We start from the raw sequence: 23,186 nt of genomic DNA on the forward strand, positions 1-23,186 counted from the left end.
AAGTAATACGACCTATCGGCCAGCAGATAGCGCGGTAGTAGCGCTTAGATACCCTTGACGAAGTGAACTTGTTTTCAGTACAATTCGAGCTATCGCAGACGGAGCGTCGGTGTTTTTGTGTATGGGAGAAGAAGAATAGAGAGTGGAATAGAGCCCAATCGACTGTGTTAGTGTGCGTATGTTAATATGTACATACTTGTACGTGCCTTTCGTGTGTTTTCTGTGATCTAGTTTCTCGAAAACGTGACACGACGTTCGGAGGAATCTCGCGTGATGTTCCGAAAGTGATTTCGAAAATTGACGATCCTCCATTCTTCCTCTCCTAAACCTAGTCCTTTTCCTTCTTCGTACCTTCAATCGTCATCATCAAAGTTTCTCATCATTTAAGAATCTTTTTCAACTTGCTCAATTTATGTACACCGACAAACAATTCGGATCTTCAAATTCGTAAGTTCACCCTTCAATACAAATGTTCTCTTTCAGATTTCTGCAGTCTTGATTTGAATTTAAATATGTTTTCGCGCGTAGAAGCGCGCGAACATACGAATCTATTTACTATGCTTCGTGCATACGAACGATCCCTTGTAGTCGTTACATAGCTTTACATTTATTATTAACGATCGTCATCGTCGTTCATTTATTGTCATGACAACTGTAAAAAGGGAAACGATCGTCATCGCTTAGGATAGATAACGCTTAGGTATAACAAGATGATTTTAAATCTAGTACAACAACGTGAAAGTTAGTTAACTGTAATATAGTTCGATGACTAACTTCCAGCTTTTTCATAGATCATCCTCAGTCGTCAAAACGAAGACGATGGTATATTTTATATATCGAGAGAAATCTCGAAGGACGTTCGATATCTCGATTATATTTACGATTCATTACTTTATTTGTATCTAAGACAATTTAATAATCAAATAAGAAAAATTTAAACAAATATAAAAGTTACGATTATGACCTATCAAATCGATCGTCTCTCGATCTTTTACTTTTACAAAAGGTATCGTCTATTCTTAAGTTAAAAAAGAAGAAAAAGAAGAAGAGGAAGAAGTTCTTCTTTGTATCCTACATGTATCGAGGACGGGTCAGAGATCGGAACAACCATAAGAAAGTCTTAGCTTTTCTCCTTCTCCACACTAGACTATTTGTTTCCTTAACATTGCATTACTGGATATTCGTCATTAGTCTATCCACTCGATTGTAAAAACTGTTATCTTATCTAATTTTAATCATTTCTACGTATAATCATTTTATACAGGATGTTCAAAAAAAAAAAACATTTAATATTTATACATTCAATGAAACATATTATATCGAGTAAAACATATCTTAGCAAACATAAATCGGAAGATTAAATTAGTTTTTGACGCATTCGTAATTATTTATATTCTAAGTTATTTATCAAAGCGAAGAATATATTTTGCTTTTTGTATATCGTCATAAAAATAATTTTAAAGCGTTGAAATCAGGAAGATCAAAGAAGCCACGCAATTGGTCCATTACGTCCAATCCACTTTTGATTGAAAAGAATCTGATTGGCGAAAACGTTGGTGAAGATTTTGAAACAGCGAATGAGAGAAAAGTCTTCGATTAGAAAATTTTTCTATGTAAAGACGTCAAGTTGCTGAGATTGTCGATGTAATTTTAGAAATTAATCGAGTATATTCATAACGCAGTTTATAAATACTAAGGAAAATATCATACGCGATGATAGAAGCCAGTAAATCAATCATAATACTAATATAAACATTTTTATATCTCAGAAACGGTTAACCTTTCAACTTATGTTTATTAAGACTTTTTTACTCGGTATATGTATTCTGTGTATTGTATAAATATTGAATGCTTTTTTTTTTAACATCCTGTATATATATATATATATGTGTATATATATATATACATATGTATATATATATATACATATGTATATATATATGTGTATATATATATACATATATACATATATACACATATATATACACACATGCATATACACGTATACATATAGATATTTTATCCATCTTTCTTATTACCTGTTATTAATTAAAATACGATCAAAATAACGATAACGGTATGAAATTAATAAGAGTTAAAAAAAAAGAAAAGAAAGTCATTTATGAGTAATTAGATCAATGTATCATATAACATCTTTCGAGAAAAGGAAAAAATCGAAATCATTTGATCATAATATTCAAAATAAAACGTATATAACAAATAACAATATTTCGATATTTTCGATGATAATCGATAAGATAGGATAAAATAAAATGTTACTACGACATTGACTATTAAGAGTTTATTGCGCAAACTTCTCTTCGCTATCGTTTGTTTCCATTTGGAGCGCGTGAAACCACGTGTAAGAGGAGCAACCTCTATTAAATAATTGGAACCACTCTTTATCCTCCTCTTCTCATTTATCACACGCGCATCGCGCGCTTAACGTTCCGTGCACTTCCGTACTTGAGAGATTTCCAATCGGTGGAACAAGTGAAAACGTGGAGCCGTGTTTTATTATCTCTGACATTCTATTATATACGTTGTATATATATGTAGATGTATATGTATATACCTGTATGTAAGTATGTACATTATTTATGTACTTACGTGTCTCTTATATTTCTACTATACATACGTACATACATACATACATCATACATACATACATACGTACATACGTACATACATACATACATACATACATATCATAGACGTGTATATATATATATATATATATATATATATATATATATATATATCTATACAATGTTCTTACGTGTCTTTTATATTTCTGTTATATATAAATACATAGATACACACACAGATGCGCGTGCGTGTGTATATATATATATATAAGTTTATTACTTATGCATATATCTCTTTATGCATGTATCTATACGTACACATATATAAGGTGTATTTATTCGAAAACTTGAAAAAAGGCATTTTTGCAAGAAGTTAAACGTGAAATAATTTGACGATTTCAAAATGCATATATAAATATCTTATCTATTCTTTATTTGTTAGATGCTTTTAAGATTATTTGAAGGTTAACTTTTTTTTTTTTTTCAAACGAAAACCGATATTTTTTTTCGTAAACTTTTATTCTAGCGGAAAGAAAAAAGAAGACATTTTTTCTATCGGATTTTCTTTTTATCAGATGCAAGTTTAAAAAGATATTTAATGAGATAAAAAATGTTTTCAATATTTCGTCTATGGAAAATGAAACGATACATACGAAACTTCTTCTTTGTTGTTTCCTTTTTGTTTATTGGATAATAAGGATTCTCTTATTATTCTATGTATACTTGAAGTCTTTATAATAATAGAATAAAACATTATTATATATATATATATCTGACGAATTACAGTAATATATAATTACATTACTGTGTGTGTGTTGGTGGACGTACGTAACGCTCTGTTTTATTCTTACTATGTACGTATATATGTACATATGTGTACGTTAAATACATTACTATCTATTTATCTCTTTCCATCTATATATAATAGATATGTGTATATAAGCGCATTAGTATTATATATGTTTTCTCTCTCTCTCTCTCTCTTTCTCTCTTTCTCTCTGTGTGTTATTTCTATTTATTTCACGCCATGTTACTTTTCGTGTGGGATAACATTAAAAAACAGCTTTCAAAGTTATTCCCAAAGTGAGAAATCTTCTCTCTTACTCTTTCTTTTTCTAACTAAGCACGAACGACGAGTGGAAGTTCCGTTCGAATTTTTGTAGAAGACCGGTCGGTTGTAACAGTTCGACGATCATCCATGCAATTTCTCGTTCGTTTCGTACTTTGTATGCATATATGTGTACGTTCATATATACTCTTAAACTTTTCAGTCGTTAGACTCGTTGGATTTTTTGTTTTGTTTTGTTTTCTTTTCTTTCACCATGTTAACACGTAAGAACCGAACTGATACGAGCTATTAGATTGAATATATCGATTTGTACAAATCGATATATTCATATAATATCTTCCCGAACTTTTTGTAGATCAAGGACACAGAATAATTTACTATTATATATATATATATATTTTATTAGAAAATATATATTTGATGGGAGAAAAGATCTTAACTAATTTTTCAAATCAATCATTTCTTTTCAAGACTTTTAATTAGGCTTGTAGTTTTATTAGCTAGTGAAAAAGAAATGAAAAAAAAAAAAAATTGCTTAAAAATTTCTATAAAGAATAATTGATTTTTAAATGCAACTAGAAACTTTTGGCACATCCTATATTTATAGTTTTTCAAATTTTATTGAAGAATTCTTTAGAATGATTTAAATAAATTCTTTACAATTGAGCGAAAGAGAGAAGAGTCTTGTTTATCAGTAAACTTTATAGCATTCAACGTGTTAATGATAAATTTTTTCTGATGATAAGTTATCTTCGCTATGAAAAATAATGTCAAAGAAAGAGTATTATGTAATCGATTCTTATATAAGCCAGGAAATAGATTACTACGTAAATTTAATTTTTTATTATTGTGTAATTTCAAAGTCATAAAATTATGTATGTACTTGTATTTTTTAGTTTTTCGTAAGGAAATCAATTGTTAGTTCGTTGTATCGTAGAAGATTTGTTTTTATCAAATATTAATTAAGCATAGTAGAATGCTTGTATGTGTATAATATTTATATGTATTATTATACGTAATAATTACTATAAATTATAATTATAGTATTATATATACACATATATTATATTATACATTATATATTATATATATATACATTATTATATTATTATAGTTTTATCTACATTCTTAATGAAAACGTTTCCAACGCTAAATTTTCGAAAGAAAGGATCTCGTTAAAACCATATGATGTTTATAGGTCGCCATTTATTATTATACTATTAAATAATATTATATATACAATATTATATATATTATATGTATGAATCATTATCATTTTTGATTAAATAAATTATAAAATGATGTATGTGTATGTGTGCACGCGCGGATACATGCGAGCGTGTACATACATATATACATATATACAGTGTCCCAATGAAAAGTGTCATCATGATTATTATGAAATCTAATGACATTACTATGAAATCTAGTGACAATAGACTCAAAAATACTGAATGATAACAAGGGTCTAATGGTATATCATTTGATAAAAGATCTTTTAATTATCTTTACAATATCGCTATTCTTTTTAAATTTTGAGTGATTAGTTTCCAAGTAAATAAAAATAAATATAATAAAAAAATAAAAAGAAAAAGGATAATAAAAAAAAGTTTCTATTGAAAACAACTTTTATTTTATAAAATGTAAAAATGTGTATCGCCGATTTCCAAGTAGTAATAAAATTTTTGTTTAGTATTGCATCGAATATCCTGTAGTACATCCGGTTTATTTTAGTAAATGTGTGAGTTTGGTATTTCAGGTAATAAAATTGGTAGTTTTTAAACAAATATTTTTCCGAGCATTTACACCCTCGGATTTTGTTCTATGCGAATATTTAAAATCCAGAATATATATCACCCAATCGGTTTCAATGGGACAACTTCAGCAATGCATAATTGAAGAATGCCATCAAATTACACCGGATGTACTGTACAATGTTCGACGTAACACACAGTGAATATATTATTGAATACATGGAGATCTTTCATAGATCTCTTCTATAGACATTTTGAACATTGAATAAAATAAAAATTGTTTTCAAGAATACAGAAACTTTGAAACGCGTTTTCTTAAAAACTTTACTGATTCAAAATGTAAAAAAAAAAAAAAAATAAATAGCACCATTATAAAGAGAATTTAAAGACCTTATTTATGATCTCTGTTGTCATTTAAGATTTTTTAAGAGTTTATCGCTCCGTTTAGATGAATTTATGATAAGTACTTGTTTCCTTCGAAAACAGAATTAAATTTTAAGTGTTTTTAAGGGTTTGTCACGCCGCTTAGGTTGTTATCCCAAAATGAATTCTGAATTTATGACAAGGATTTGTTTCTTTCGAAAACGAAATTAGATTTTATAATAATCGTGGTGAACATCTTTCGTTGCGACCATAAAAAATGTATATACATAAATAATAGTATAAGTTATAAAATAAATTTCACATAATATAATTCTTTTTTATAGACAACAAAAGAATTGAATTTCAATGGATTAATTTCTTATTATTTTGAAGAAACTAAGTCTTATGTAAATACAATGCTTATATACGTTCCTTTACGCACGCATATGTATTGAATTATATGCTTTAAAAAAATGTTCGATACATCAAATCTTTTATCTTTGTTTATCGAACAATGAAAAAATAAACCGATGAAGATAATGCATATCAGTAAAAACATATTGGTGAATCGATTAGAATCAGAAAATTACAGTTTTCATCCGTTACTCTTCTTTAGTTCTTTATTGTGGAAAAAAAATAAGATATAGGATACATACAACGCTCGATTTCTCTTCGAGTTGATTTTTAGTAGTGTTTTTATGCGTCACGTGCACATTCCTCGAATGTCGAATGGAATTCGAGATGCGCGAAGGAATGCTTGCTCGTTTTGTGCAAGTTAATCGATGTTGAAAAACAGAAATTCGAATGTTAGGCGCACCCACATTCGACAATCATTTCTCTAAGAAAATCGTTGAAGGTCGTCTTGCTCTTTCTTAAACGTTTAACAAAGAACTTGCTCTCTCTTTTGCTCTCTCTTTCTCTCTTTCTCTCTCTCTCTCTCTCTCTCTCTCTCTCTCTCTCTCTCTCTCTCTCTCTCTCTCTCTTTCTCTCTGTCTTTTGTCCTTCTTCTCTTTAAGATCGTAACATTCTCACGAATGATCTCAAGATGTTTCGTAACACGATTGTTATTTCAAAAATGATCGTCTTTAAAATGTTTTAAATATTTTTATTTTACCCTTTATAATTCTATGTAATTTTTAAGGAAGATATATATATATATATTATTTTGGAATTATTTGTAATTATTTGTATTTATTTATGTTACATCTTATTTCATTTTTTCGACATAGAATTAATTTGTAACATAGTTTATATTTGAAAATTAATATATATTAGTATAATTTTCACATTATATAATTTTTATTTTATTTTATTTTTTATATAAAAGGAATTAATTAAAGAATCAAAAACAAATAATCGATGATTAGAGATTCTGTAATAAACGAATTTTGAAATAAATATGTTTACATTTGCATATAGAAAAAATTCGAGTAGTTAATTTGATCGATGAAATATCATTGATAGATGGCAGGATGTTTAATAAATAAAAAAAAAAACATAGCCAAATTAGATCTATTCTCATGTAAAATTATTTTCTTCGATGATTTTCTCTACAATTAAAGGGATTTAGAGGACAATTTTTTTTTTATTATACATTACTTATTATTTATCACGAATTATTTTACGCACGAGTTGAGATAAACGTAAAGAGAAAGAAAAAGAGAGAAAAAAAGTAATACATACGTATCTTTGGAATTAAAACGAAGAAGAACCAAAGTCGAGCGAGTCGAAAGTTTCTTCGCATGTATCTCGTTCGTAGGCTTTGATAAATTAAGCTACGAAGAGGAGATTGTCGCAGTGCGAAAGTAGTACGGACACAGAGAAAGGCAGCAGCATCACTATTGGATGAACGTTGCTTACACAGTATCCATCAATATTATGTAGCGAGAGAAAGAGAGAAACAGAAAGAGAATACACTTATACGTAGCTCTTCTCTCGAAGAAATTTTTAAAAAGCGCGGTTAATAAATGAGCGGGAAAATTTAAAAGTATTCGAACGCATACGACTTATTATACGTGTCTTTCGTATTATACGAGAAGAGAGTTTGCATTTTAGCTTCGTCATTCTAAAGAGATTCTCTGGAGAAATCATACAGATATATACAGTTTCGATCTCGTGAAATCGTCCTTTCTTGGATTTAATGTTGTATTATTTAATGAAATAATTTTAAGATCGAGTAGCTTCAGAGATACAATTTTGATCTCGTGAAATTGTTCTTTCTTGGATTTAATGTTATACTATTTAATGAAATAATGTTAACATCGATTAGCTTAAAAGATCTGACGTTTTCATGTTTTTGTTCTTCTTTTTTTTTCTAACTCATTTTTCTCATTTTTCGATTTTCCTTGTTGTCTTAAAAATATTTATAAAATTCTATTATTTATAAATATTTCTTGTATGAGAACACAATATTGCATATATAGCAAATACATACTTTCTTCTTCGTTACCAACACCTAACGTTACGTCAGGTTGCATGTTTGTAACGTTTTGATTTCTCTCTGTTCTTTTGTTTTTTTTTTATATTTTGTATACTTATTTGTGGTTTAACTACGATGCAAAGACGAACGAAGTTGTATTCCGTCATCAATCATGCTTGCGGCTTTTTCAAGAGTAGTTACATATAGTATATAAGATACGAATACAAGTTTATCACATGCATTTAGTTATTTGCAACTTATTTATCTTTTTTTTTTTTCTTTTTCTTTTTCTTGACGTCAACATTTTAACGTTTAGTTCGAAAAGTTGTATGTAACTTAACGTAAGATCTTACTTTTTTATCTTTATTTTGTTTTTTAATTTTTTGTATTACAATTATATGTATAGTTTGTTTTTAGTCTTCCCTATCTACTTTTGTTATCTCATATATACTTATATACGTACTTACATATATACTATATAAGTATTATAATAAGTACTATAAATATATTAATATAAATACATACATGTGTATACGTACTTACAAATATACTTCCGTCTTTCTAATGGTTTTTAATTTTCTTTAAAGTAATTGATTTAATTGGTTTAGAAATAATAATTTGAATTTAATTTTCTTCCTTTATTTAATTTAGAGAGAACTGAAAGAATTTTTAAATTAGCAATAATAAATAAAACTATTTCTTATTAATTTGTTTTATTAAATAAAGAAAACCAAAGATAATATTCAATAGTTTTATGAAATAATAAACATTATCATTAAAATAATTATCCTATAGTACAATTTTTATATTAACTTTTTAATAATTGTTTTATTTCGAAATCAAATCAATTGAGTCAAGATAAATATAAATTCGAAAATGGTAACATATTTTTTTAGTTTTATTTCATCAAGGGCAGAGTGATGTCAACGATGATAATTCGCTTTCGTTGGAGTTGAAAGCGTCATTATTATAAAATTTAAAAGAAGAAGCGAATCTTGTTTGGACATGGCTAAGATAAACCGTTAATCCTCTTGACTACTATACTGACTTTTATCTTTTTTCTTTATGTGTGTATGCGTGCGTGTGCGCGTGTATATGTGTGTTATCGATTAAACAATTAATGCAAGTATTGTAAATAACGATAAAGAAAATTGAGCACAAATAAATTTTACGTTGTTTATCAGAATTAATAACCTTGATAAACTAATATACATATAGTATCATTTGATCAAGGAAGAAGAGGAACAAAGGAGAAATGACGTCTTTTTTGTTATCTGTCTTTCGATTCATTTCTGTTAAGTTCATTTTGTTGTGGAAGCTATGAAAAGACGCAACTCTGACTTTTGAATAATTTTCTTTTTTTCTTTAAATTAATTGATTTCATTAATTTAAAAATAATAATTTGGATTTAATATTTTTCTTTTATTTAATTGAGAAAACTAATTGAAAAACGAAACACTGACTAGGATTTTGTTTAATTAATTTCATTAGTTTAGAAATAATAATTCTGTCAATATAATAAATTAATTAATAGTTGTACTCATTATTTATAATACCTGTATTAATTACTTATTATTACTCCATAATATATATATTGTAAACTTGTTGTGATTAATACCGCTAAATAATATAAAATAAAATAAAATAATACAGAAATGTAAAAGAAAAATAGATAGTTTTTTATATGTTAATCATAAGAAAGAAAAAGAGAAAGAGAGATCGTTTAGGACGTTCAGATTTTTTTCTTTAACTATACTCGTCGGCTTCAAACTTTCACTCTCCGTCGATGTATTTCGAATAAAACAACCCCCGCAGCCATAAACGAGAAAAACTTTCTGTGTCTTGAAAGTAGAAACGATTATAATCGTTAACATTAATTTAACTTAAGAAAGATAATCGATTAATCGTTGAATCGAAATTCAACAGATTAATATATTATATATATATATATTTAAATTCTTATTTGTTTTTTAATTGTTCACATTATAATTATCTTCCTAATTTATTCTTAATCATATCTGAATTATTTTTTTCTGCTTTTGATAAATCTCATGCATACCTGTTCATATGTATGGATATATATTCTGAAATTAATCAAACCATTTCTTATATATTTGTTTTAGTCCAACATTTTTATGAAAAAATAATATTGTCGTATCAATATTGATCTTATAGCACAATTTTTACATTAACTTTATAATTATTTCATTTTCAAATCAGATCATTGAGACTAGATACATACAAATTTGCAGTAATATATTTTTCAATTTTATTTCGTAAAAATTAGAATGTATATTGCGATACTGTATATAGAGACAACACATACATATATACATCATAAAATATATACACATAATATGTATAATATAAACATATTATATATAGATATTTATACACGTTGAACTTATGATAGTATAGATTTTAGAAGAAACTATGTAATATGGGGCTTGTAGAAAGTCAAAAGTTATTTTACTTCCTCGATGTCGAAAGAGAAGGAAGAGTCTGTGTGTATTCATGTAAACTCGATCTTGACTCTTGAAGTAAGTTCACAGTTGCAATTTCACTGCATGGTCCATGATGCTGCGCTTCAACGATCACGTGATACAGGTCAAGCAATGTTTTCCCTGGTAAATGGTTTGTTTTATTTCTTAATTAAAAAAAAAAAAAAAAAAAAAAAAAAAAAAAAGAAAAGTAGGAAATGAAAAGGAAGAAGTTTGTTGGTCAGGAGATATGGTTAGAGAACGAAGTCTTATTGATAAAAACTATAACGACCTGTAATTATTAAATGAATCATTAAAAGGTTAAAGAGAAGAGAAAAAAGAAATAAATAATGAACTAGAATTCTTATTATTATTCGATAATGAACTAATTATAAAAATGAAAAAAAAAGAAGAAGAAAAACAAATATTTATTAAAATTTATATAAAGAACTCTTTATATAGAGAATCTTTTTAAAAATAATTATGTAGAATTTCTCTATAGAATATATAAAATTTTATGTAAAAGCAAATTTTTCTATATAATATATATAGAATTTCTTTGTATAAAAAAAATATACATATATATAATCTTTTTGTATAGAACATATAATGTCTTTTTATATACATTATATGTAGAATCTTTTTATATATCCTTAATACATAGAATTCTTTTATATAGTATCTCTTATACAGAATATATAGAATTTTATATAAAAGAAAATCCCTTTTTACACAGAATTCATTATTCATTAGAATGAAATTTTCTCAATACAGAAAATAATTGAATAATTAATGAATATAATTATAAGAGAAAAAAGGAGAAAGAAATATGTGAGAATTTCGAAATACAGACACGTAGGCTGGCCAAAGTGAATCTCTTTTTTGTTAGGTCGAATAACGGTTAGGTACGTATTCTCTGAAGAACTGTTTCAAAGGAACGCGACGTTTCGATAAAGAGTATGAAGAGGATGAATTTTTCTTTCGATGTCGTCCTAGACATTTATCCTTTTTTATATTTTCTTTCTTTCTTTTTTCTTTTTGACGTTTGAAAATACTAATCATCGATACGTCAATAATCATATAATTGTAAGGTCAAAACTTAAACATTCATTCGAACGAAAGGGTAAACTCATCGAGTTTATGTGAGTTCGATGTTCAATACACACGTATATACCACCTTTTCTGTACTTCCGTTTGACACAGTTCGTCGTTCGCTCTCTCGTGTCATTCTCAATGTCCATGCGAGATAATTCCTTCGATTATACGTACGTATATGTATAATTTGTTATACATATATCATATATTCTTTATTTTATTTTATTCTGTTAGGATGATTCAATAGATAACATCGAAATTTTTAATAAAAAGTATTAGTGTTGTTACTTATTACATATTGACCAAATTAATATTTATGTAGATATTATTGTTCTTATATTTATTGAAATACGTTAATTATATTTTATTGAATATTAGGTTGGCTAATAATTCAGTTATAATAAACGATATTAACGTTGTTATTCATTATTTATTGACAAAATTAATATTTATATACATATTCTTTTTTTTTTCTTATATTTATTGTGAAATGTAATGTACTTATGTTAAATATACTAAAAGATAATCTAGTCTTTCTGTTAGATTTATGTGTCTACATATATAGATTGGATCTATAAGTTCGTGGATTTATTTATAGTATTAAGTCTATAGAAAAATGAGTCTCTCTTTCTCTTTTCATAATTTTATCATTTCTTATCGATCGACGTTGTGTTTAACTTTCACGTAAGAATATAATTCGCTTTCGTTTGTGAATAATTATGATATTTAAATATTTTTTGAAGAATTTTTTATAGAAAATACGAAGTATAAGGTATATCGAAAGAGATAGGCGCGGTAAATATTCCATAAACGAAGGATGTGCACCATCCGATGCGAATCCAACTTTCGCCGAAATGGATTCCTCCCACTGACCCACTGCATCGGATGTTATTCACGATAACAGCTGCTAGCAAATTGTTATCTTACGTTTCTACAGTTACTATGTATAAGAAACGAATTATTTGAAAATAAAGTTAAATTCGAATCGATTAAGGAAATCGAATTTGAACATTTTTCTACTTATTTTTGTTTTTATTATTAACACTTGCAGATCAAACATTTTATTGCTAACCATATCTAGTAGACATATTTCTTTTTGTATCAAATATTTTTAAATTATTTGTAATTTGTTAATAATTAAAAAACATCGTCGTGTTAAATATTTATTTTCAAGAAATATTTTAATATTATGTATATGTATTTTCAATATAAATTTATACGTCATTGAAATATTTCTAAAGTATGATATTTAGTAAAGCATTCAAGTAAGTGAAGTGAAACATTATGAAATTTGCTAATATAACGTGTTTGACTTTTTTTTCCGTTCGTAATATATGTGCGATCTCTACATGAAGTTTTATAAGCAATATTTGAAGGTCTGTTGCGCCTTTCTAAATCTATTGATTTTTCTGTTTCTGCAGGAGTAAGCCAATTTTTTGTCACTTCGAAAAGAAAATTTTTATATTGTATTTTACTTTCAAGATTCAGTATTCTATATAAATTAAAAAAATGATATTTAATCAAATAAATCGTCTAATTGTTGCTAGTTATTAGTGCATTATATTTCGTTATTCGTCCGTAATTTGTTAATAGAATGTAAAAGTACATAATGTTAACAGATATATTATCTTATATAATATTAATTGCAAAAATGTAAATATGCAAATATATATTTACATTTGCACGTATTGATTATATTGATAAGAAAGATAAAGAAAAATGATACTTGATATAAAAATGTATTACGTAGTTTGTTCTAAGAATATTAAATATTCTGTAAATATATTCTTTATTTTACACGTGTGCATCGTGCATATTTCTTTCAGAATATATCAGTTTTTTTTTTATTACTGTAATTACTGTCGCTTATATTTTATACAGAGTGTTATATTATGTAGAATAAGTAGGAAATACTTTAGAAATAATTTTAGAATATCTAAACTATTAAAATAGTTCATATAAATATTTCTAGTTCTATTTAAATTTTAAAAATCAATTACTCGTTTTTGAAAATTTTTATATACAAGGCATTCTAAAACTTATAATTGACTTTTGAGAGAATGAAAAAGGATAAAATTTTGAGATGATAATTCCTCTGTCATTTTTCTCCCCGGTTATACTTCACTGATTGTGAGTTATTTAATAATAAAGTCGACCAATCCCGTACACTCTGCTATGCAGTATTATTTGATCAAATTAATCGAATGATTGAATGACGAGAGAAGCATACTATTCATTGTTACTTTCGTGTAACATACCAATCTATCTTGCAAGCTTCCCACAGCTCGTTGTTGAGTTAGGATATTTTTCTACTTTTGTCGAGTCTCTGATATTTTGAGACCTTTCTCAGGTACTTTTAAATGTTAGATGATTTTTAGTTTGTGTGTGAATATCTAATAAATGATTATCAATGAATATTACGATTATCAACGCAAATTTGGTCGATCTAATTATTAAATAACTCAGTGAATAATAATCGGTGAGAAACTCATCGTAGTTTTTTTCATCTTTTCTTTCATCTCTCAATTATCTATTTTTGAACACACTGTATAGATTAATTTTTGTTGAGATAGTAAAACTACAAGACTAGAAACTTTCGGGCCAGGTTGTATTTTCATATATATTTATTTATTTGTATATTATATATTTTTCTTTCTTTACTTTATATCTTATTTAATTTACTTTTTATTTACTTGTATATTTCCTTTCTATTATATATTGTTTCCTTCACTTATATTTCATACCTTACATTTACTCGTGTATTTTCTTCATATTATATATAACATTAGCTTTCCTTTATTTTTTGTTTTTCATGAATTGTTTTTTTTTTGCGTATTATGACGTTTCTTAGATATTGTAACTTATTTTATTTGTATAAACATTCGAAACTTCATTATTAACTTATATGGAAACTCCTTTTTATATTTTGATCAAACAAGATTGATAAATCAATTGTAATACACTTTTTATTTCTAATTAGAAAAAAAAATACATTTGAATTACATGCTTCACTGTACGTATAAACGTGTATGTATAAATTACGCTCGCGTAAGTATAAAAAACAAATCTTTCAAATCGAAGACGTGCGCACGCACATTCTCATGTAACAAATTCATTAAAAGAGCACGTTTGATATGACTAATTCATTTCGAACGGCACGCATCATGCGATTGGTCTCTTTATCCTCGTCTCCTCTTTAACAATCTTTTTCCGTTATTTCAGAGCGATCGTTTAGAATCATGATTCACTAAAACGCTGGCGCGTTTAACGACTCTATAAAAGATAATTCGAGAAATCGTTCGTGCGATCTCCCGTACTTTTTATCCATATTAGAAAACGTTTGTATTTCGCAAAAAAATCATATTCTACGATTGATTCTACGAACTTTCTTAATAATAATCGCGTGAAAGATATATTTTATAATTAAGAAAATAAATATTAAAACAAAGAAAAAATTTACTTCTTTCTTTTCTTTTTAGTTTTCTCTTAAACAAGATGTTGAATTGCAGACTAAATATTTTCTTACTTTGAATGTTTCTCCCATTATTATTATATTTAAATAATTAGTTAACAATATTTAATTACATTGAAATATATTATAAATTTTTAGTTGCAAGTCAGATATTTTCTTACTTATAATGTTTCGTACATTATCTCTATACTTCGATATTTTATATAATTATATTTATAACTATATATATTTAGATTGTTTAAATAGTAAAGAATATCGAGTTTGCTCGAAAATAAAAATTCTTCTTTCATTCATTGTCATTCTTTTGAAATACGTAGGAAACGTCCTTCGGAAGATCGACTGTTGCAATGTTGTCGCTCGATCGGATTAAAAAAATAAGAGATAAAAAAAAATATCTATATATATAAAAATTGAAATTGAATTGAAATTTCTCGCGCGTCCGAAGGACGTCCTACAACGACAGCGAAGACAACTTTGTCCGAGCGTTCATCACTGACCCACATACAGGTAACAGTAACGGTGGGTTCTATATAAAAATGCTTTTACTGTGTCAATGACATTTTTCGAACGTGCCAGCCAACGTTTACACATACATATATATAGATATATATATATATATCCAAGTATATACACGTATTGTCTTATAAAAACGAGAAAGAAATTATGAAAGGTCGTATAGAAAGGGTGTATAAATAACAAAGGAAAAAATAAATAAATAAGAATCTTCCTTTTGGATATAAATATTTTGATTTTTGATTTTTTTCTTTAATATATGAACCTTTTTGTTTGTACTTATTATTTTATAGGTAACGATACCAAAGAGTAGAAGATAGAGCATGCTAATTAAAAGATGGACCTCATCGAGCTGTATCATCCTATTCTGTCTCATTGGCACGATATCAAATACCTTCGGTACGTGAAAACTATTTCAACTATTGTTTTATTATCTATCTTTAGTTAGAGAATAATATTATTATTATCAACGTACTTGACATTGTTTAGATATTTCTTTAAAAAGTAGTAAGTATGAAACGTTTCATTGTCATGAGTTTTCCTTGTCATTCTTTTCTCTCGTAATAGATGCTTCAAAGAAATTTATACCGTTTAATTTCTGAGAAAATGAAAGAATTATTTCTTTGTTGTTATTTATTTGAGAATCGGTAATTAGGAAAGAATCTTAGTAATTATTTTATCTTTTATGTTTTATATTAATTTATTTTAAAGAAGATAAGGAAACTTAATCAAATTATGTTAGAAAAAATAATGAGTTAAAAAAAGATATTATTAATTATTTAGTAATTATAATATGTCTTATGTTATAGATATATTTTGTGTAAACGAAAAAAGGAAAGACGAAAGACGAAAGAAATTAATAATTATGTTAAAAGAACGAAAGCGTTAAGATCCACGAATGAATATTATTAATTATTCAATAATTCTTTATGTCTTTTTTATATATAAATTTTGTGTGAACGAAAGAAGAAATCAAAAACAAACGAAATAAATCGTCAATTAATAATTACGTTAATTTGAAATTTAACAAGTTTGCTATAAAGGTTCATATGAAATTGTTTCATTAACTGTACAAAGGCCGATCGAATAGTCACCGGTAGGATTACGCTGATCTAAGCTAATGTACTAATTAGGTAACTAGTTAATTCTTTTGTATATAGGAAACCCGATCCGGGAAAGGCAGAAACGAGAAGCGGAAATTGCCGCGACAAATTGGACGAAACTAGCGGACGAATGGCTAAAAGAGAGAGCAAGAGCCTCAGAAAATTTTGATGTTGCACTTTTACCCTTTAATAATAGATTTCGAAAATTACCACCAACCGCAGATAATATTGTTGTTAACGAAACTAATCCCGATCGATTAGCACGGGTAAGAAATTATTTTTTTTACTTTTTTTTCTTTCTTTCTTTTTCCTTTTTTTTCAATTTATTTTCCTCCTGAGTAATTTGAGATATATTAACATAAAATTATTAACATATTATCGTGTACAATTACACGTACATACCTTGCATTTTATTTGTATCAAATAAATAAACGTAACTCAATAACAAATAATAATAATTACTATTTTCTGAACCTTTTAAATTTGAATATTTGTTTAGAATGAATTGCTTTATATTCCAATTTATCTAATATAATGTTTTATTAAGAATGTCATATGTTGAAATAATTTTAATATACGAATATTCATAATTAATATATATTTTGGAAACGTTATTTTTAAATAATTCCTTAAATTAAATATTTAACGAGACAATGTGTGTAAGTTTTAATTGTAAACGAATCATAAGTAATTTAAATTTTATGCCAAAAGAAAATAATTAGCTGTTAATCGTGATATATGAGCAATAATAAAATATCTAATATCCAATATCTTAATACTGCAAGTACCATATTTAAAATTAAATTATCGAAAATGATTAGTTTCATATAAATAAAGTTATAAAACAATATAAATATAATTCTTTACTTTGCTTGAAAATATTTTAGTTTTAATTTTGAAATACTTGAAATATTTTAAAAAACAGAGAAGACTCATCCCAAATCCGTTAGCCTGATTTTCTTTTACTCTCTCTCGAATTAATTATCGATTTTTATTTAACTCTCTCGTATATCGTAAGTGATAGACACACGTTAAAGTTTTTAAAAAACAAAAATTTATCGGCCCAACATTAACTTTGTTTTATGCAACACTGTAGTGTCACCAACTCTCACTTTCAGTGCCAAAATACTTTCACCGTGGCAACAGATAGAATTGCGAGTACGTAACTAGCTTCTTGTATATGTGTCCATGCATATATATATATATATATATATATATATATATATATATATATATATAAACAAATATGTACACATATATATTTATGTATACACTTATGTATTTACATATATACAAGTGTTTTGGCGGCAATGACATTGCTGTCGTGAAAGTTTCACGATAATCGAAGATCACATGATCTTAAGGAATGAAATAAAAATTCTTTATTTAACAAAAAGTATTTGTAAAAATTAAATCCAATGCTTAAGAAAAACTTTCTTTTGCTTTTAGTTTAATTATTCACGAATGCTATGGGACATGGAAAGCGTACAACCGAGCGGACACCTGTCATTATTCGTGGATAAGGCATTGAAGTTACTCGATTTAAGGCAAGTGATGACGGAAGTTGAAACTTCGGTGATGTCAAAGGTTTCATGTACGGCATGTAAAGTCGGTGCTGGTTTGCTTCAGAATTATATAAAAAATGGCAAGAGTGATAAAGAGATCATGGGGAGTATATATCAATTCTGTGTCTCCCTTAACATACAAAGTCCACGGGTTTGTGAAGGTGTCACTTTGGTATTTGGAGTAAGTAATTCTTCTCGTAGGAAAAATTATTTATTAATTGTAAATATTAATTATAATTAACAATATATAAAACAACAGATAATATTTACATTTGATCATATATATTTATGAATTTTATATTAATATAAATAATAAAAAATATGTTGTATTTTTTTTTTTTAGGCCGAAGTAATTTACGTTTTAAAACAAGTTGACATGGGTCCATCTCAAATTTGTAGTTTCGTTATCGGTGATGCTTGCGAGGATGCTTATAATCCTCTGCACGAATGGGAAGTAGCTTTTCCACCTGTAAAAAAACCACCAGTAAAACCACCTGTACCACCGCAAGAAAATGCACCAACGTTCAAAGTTTTACATCTTTCCGATACTCACTTTGATCCTTATTATCAAGAAGGTGCAAACGCTGATTGTAATGAACCATTATGCTGCAGACTTACGAATGGAGCTCCTTTGATACCATCAGCTGCAGCAGGCAGGTGGGGTGATTACAGGAAGTGTGACACTCCAAAAAGAACTGTCGATCATATGTTGAAACATATCGCTGAAACACATCCGGTAAGTTAATTATTTAAGTTTTAATAAACTTTATTTTATTGATATAAATATATATGATTGTGTTGTTATAAGAAATGTTTATTATAGGATATCGATTATATATTATGGACCGGTGATTTACCACCTCACGATGTATGGAATCAGACAAGAGAAGAGAATCTTAAGGTTCTACATGATACCGTTATGCAAATGATTCAAATGTTCCCAGGTGTACCTATATTTCCAGCATTAGGAAACCATGAAAGTGCACCGGTTAATAGGTACGTTTCGTGCGTAAAGAATTCTTTTTTTCTTTTCTTTTTATGTAATATAACCTTGAGTATTTGTTGTTTTTTTTTCTCTTTTTAGCTTTCCACCACCCTTCGCACCCGAAGAAAATAGTATATCGTGGCTCTACGATGCACTGGATAAACATTGGAGACGTTGGTTACCTGCTGGTGTCTCACATACGGTTCGAAGAGGGGCCTTTTATTCGGTCTTGGTGCGGCCAGGATTTCGAATTCTCTCTGTGAATATGAATTATTGTAATAATAAAAATTGGTGGCTTTTAATTAACAGTACCGATCCAGTTAGTGAATTGCAATGGCTCGTCTATGAACTACAAGGTGCTGAAATGAACGGTGAAAAAGTACATATAATTGGTCATATACCTCCTGGTCACTCGGATTGTTTGAAAGTATGGTCCAGGAATTATTATCACATAATCAATCGGTTGGTATAACGTGTAACGTTTTGAAGAATTTGAAAATAAAATATCTTTAATTTCTATGTCGGAAATCATTTTGATTTTAATAATTAGATATGAATCTACCATTACGGCACAATTTTTCGGACACACGCATTACGACGAGTTTCAAGTATTCTACGATACTCAAGATCTTCGAAGAGCTTTAAGTATAGCTTATTTAGGACCTTCAGTGACACCTTATTACGATCTCAATCCGGGATATCGAATATATTACGTTGATGGAGATCATCCAAAAACAACTAGGGTAAGATGGTGATTTGAAACAATATTTATCTATGAATAATGATTTTGTTTTTATTTTCTAGATGGTCGTCGATCATGAGAGTTGGGTGATGAATTTAAAAGAGGCAAATCTTTATGATTATCCTATCTGGAGTAAAATGTACAGTGCTAGACAAGCATATCAAATGGCATCGCTCCTCCCAAAGGATTGGGATTCGTTAATCGATAAAATGTCTAACGAACCTTCTCTTTTTGATCTTTATTACAAGTAATATTAACACTTTTATAATCGATACATTTTCAGACAGAGTTCACCCTTCCATAAAGATCAATCGGTCAATATATTTTAAATTCAATTATAAATTGAATTTAAATTCAAAATGATCTTTATTTGTTACAGACATTATTATAAGAATTCTCCTGTACGACCGTCGTGTGACGACGAATGTCGGAAACGTCTATTGTGCGATCTAAGAAGTGGGAGAAGCCATGATCGTAAAGCATTGTGCCAAAGCATCGAATCAAGAATCGACAATGAAACGAGAACAGGATGGAGAGCATGGATCTATAGCGGTTTGGCATTATCGTACGTAGATAAATGGTGGCATAATAATTATAACGGAGACATTAGAACTAACAGCGTTAATTTATAATTTTTCGCATATGCACACTATCACTATTGTTAAAACATAACGCTAAAAAATTCTTTATATGCAATACTCTTATGTGCTTCTCTGCACTCTTATGCTAAAAGCAATATAATGAATGCTTTTTTAAGTAACGATTAACCATAGAAACTACACGTGCGATGGGAAAGAAATCATATAATATCGTATTAATGATTTGATTGATGTATTTATTAATTATTGGATATTTTCTATATCTGTAATATTGCGAATTATTAGGACAGTTAAATATTGGTTTAATTTAGTTATTATCTAAGAATTATTTTCTCTTACATTATACTTTTTTAAGGTTTCTATAGATATAATATTTTTATTTAACGGCGAAATATGGTTATATGAATATATTTTTATGAAATATAAATATATTTTTACAAAATATTTATATTTTCATATGAAAGAACGAATAAAATGAAAATTTTTTTAATGTTTAGAATAAATAATAACTGTAACGAACAAATCAATAATTAGAATAAGATGACTTTTCTTGGACCATTAAGTTTATTAAAGAAACTATATATATATATATATATATAATATAATGTTAACTTGTGTATATAATACATTTAATATTAACAAAGTTAATATTAAACAAAATTAACAACAATATAATTGTTATTCTATAACAGAAATTTTATTAATTAATTTATTTATTGAATTATCATTAATTTGGCATGCTTATCTTATATGATCGTTTAAATAAATAATATGTATAAATTTTCTCTTTATCTACAAAATAGGTGAGTAATTATAAATAATTATGATTTCAATTCAAAGACCATTTGCATGCTAGAAAACGCAAATTTATTGATGTGGACAGAATAGTATAATATATATAAATATATAATTAAATTTATCTATGTTTCAGACGTGTCTTTACATATAGATGCATAGGTTTCTTATGCTCGAATAATAGTTCAAACTAGCACAAATAAGTAGAAAGATGTATTATAAATCAATAATATATATTACATGTTTCCGTATTGTTAATTCTATATATATGTACATTCAAATGCTCTTTCTATTTCTAATGATCATTTTTGATGACAATTTTCACATTTTGGCACCTAACATTTGTAAATAGTTTTGCAATTTAGATATATTTATTACACTATCTGGTGATGGATCATAATGTGGTGATTGGTACATACTATCATCGCATATTATCTATTTTTAAGTAAGTAACACTGCTACACTAGTTTGCTTTTTTAATTAAATATCAAACAACTTGTTTTAAATAAATAAAAACCAATAAGTATTATAAATTATTATTTATTATCTTGTAGTGATATAAATATTAGTATGATTATATTTTACAAAATTTTATAAAATAAAACTATCATTATAATCTTGAATATTTGAAAATAGGCATTATTGGTTTGTTACACAAATTTTTAATTTGTGATAATTTTTTGTTACCACTAAATGAAAATTCTACTTTCGTATAAATTTCTTAATAATTTTAGAACAATGATATTTAATCGTAAATTGTAATAACAAATGATTTTATTTTCAGAATGTCCGTCGTTATGGCTATTCCTAGATTCGCATACAATCTACCCAAGTACGTTCTAGGTCTTGGATAGAAGAAATTTCAAGTGATATGTGTAGAACAAAAAAAAAGAGATTGAAACTGTTGTGATAAGTTATCAAAGAGAATCAAAGAATACAAAGTTCGTAAAGAAAAAAGAAAAAACTGCAAAGGAATATGCAGAAAAGATAGTGTTAATTTTTATTGAGAACGATAATTTTAAGAATTCATCAAAATGATATTGGCCGATCGGCTTATCATTAATTTTATATTGTTGATCCTCGATCGACTATATAAATTTTTAAAAGTTTAAAATATGTTTGATTTTTTCGATGATAATTTTATTTATTTAATAAAACCACATAGAGATTTATTTTGCGACGATATGTGAACCTCTGATACCTCAATTTTAATTTATTATGGTAATAAAGAGTATAAAAGAATTATAAAACAAAAACAAAAAAGAGGTCGGGAATGATCGAGGAAGAATTGTAAATTAGTTGTTAATAATGCCTCAACTCAAGTAGTCAAATATATACGTAACCAACGTGTATTATATTACCTGTTTAGATAATTTTCTATTCTAACGGTGTAAAGAGCGTATCCATGATATATATTCCTATTAGGAATCTTAAATTTATAAATATTTAACATTAAGCGAATGTCTGATTATACTAATGTTTTAAATTTGTTCGAACAAATGAGTATTTACAAAGATCAATTTGGTCCCAATGCATGTTACATTGATTATTTATTATTGAATAAAAAAAATTATTTTTTATTAGTTCTCTTTTATGTTTTTATAAAACAATAAGAATGATATTAAAGTGGTATACAAACGATAA

The 23,186-nt window shown here is 27.0% G+C and overlaps 1 protein-coding gene across 3 annotated transcripts; it reads left to right on the forward strand.

Annotated features, from left to right (window-relative positions):
• The first annotated feature begins 68 nt into the window (after nt 1-68).
• LOC127061773 (sphingomyelin phosphodiesterase) lies at nt 69-23,081 on the forward strand. Of its 3 annotated transcripts, XM_050989098.1 has the most exons (11): nt 69-447; nt 16,047-16,152; nt 16,914-17,122; nt 18,306-18,602; nt 18,765-19,157; nt 19,245-19,417; nt 19,506-19,868; nt 19,957-20,149; nt 20,211-20,395; nt 20,528-20,713; nt 22,327-23,081. In XM_050989098.1, the coding sequence occupies exons 2-11, from the start codon at nt 16,077-16,079 to the stop codon at nt 22,394-22,396; spliced, it is 2,145 nt and encodes a 714-aa protein (XP_050845055.1). In that variant the 5' UTR covers nt 69-447; nt 16,047-16,076; the 3' UTR covers nt 22,397-23,081. The 3 variants fall into 3 exon arrangements, with proteins under 3 accessions (XP_050845055.1, XP_050845052.1, XP_050845054.1); XM_050989095.1 differs by lacking the exon at nt 22,327-23,081 and having other exon boundaries at nt 70-447; nt 20,528-21,442; XM_050989097.1 differs by lacking the exon at nt 22,327-23,081 and having other exon boundaries at nt 76-172; nt 20,528-21,442.
• The last annotated feature ends 105 nt before the right edge of the window (nt 23,082-23,186 follow it).

The sequence above is a fragment of the Vespula vulgaris genome, chromosome 2, assembly GCF_905475345.1.
Source record: "Vespula vulgaris chromosome 2, iyVesVulg1.1, whole genome shotgun sequence".
Lineage (NCBI taxonomy): Eukaryota > Metazoa > Arthropoda > Insecta > Hymenoptera > Vespidae > Vespula > Vespula vulgaris.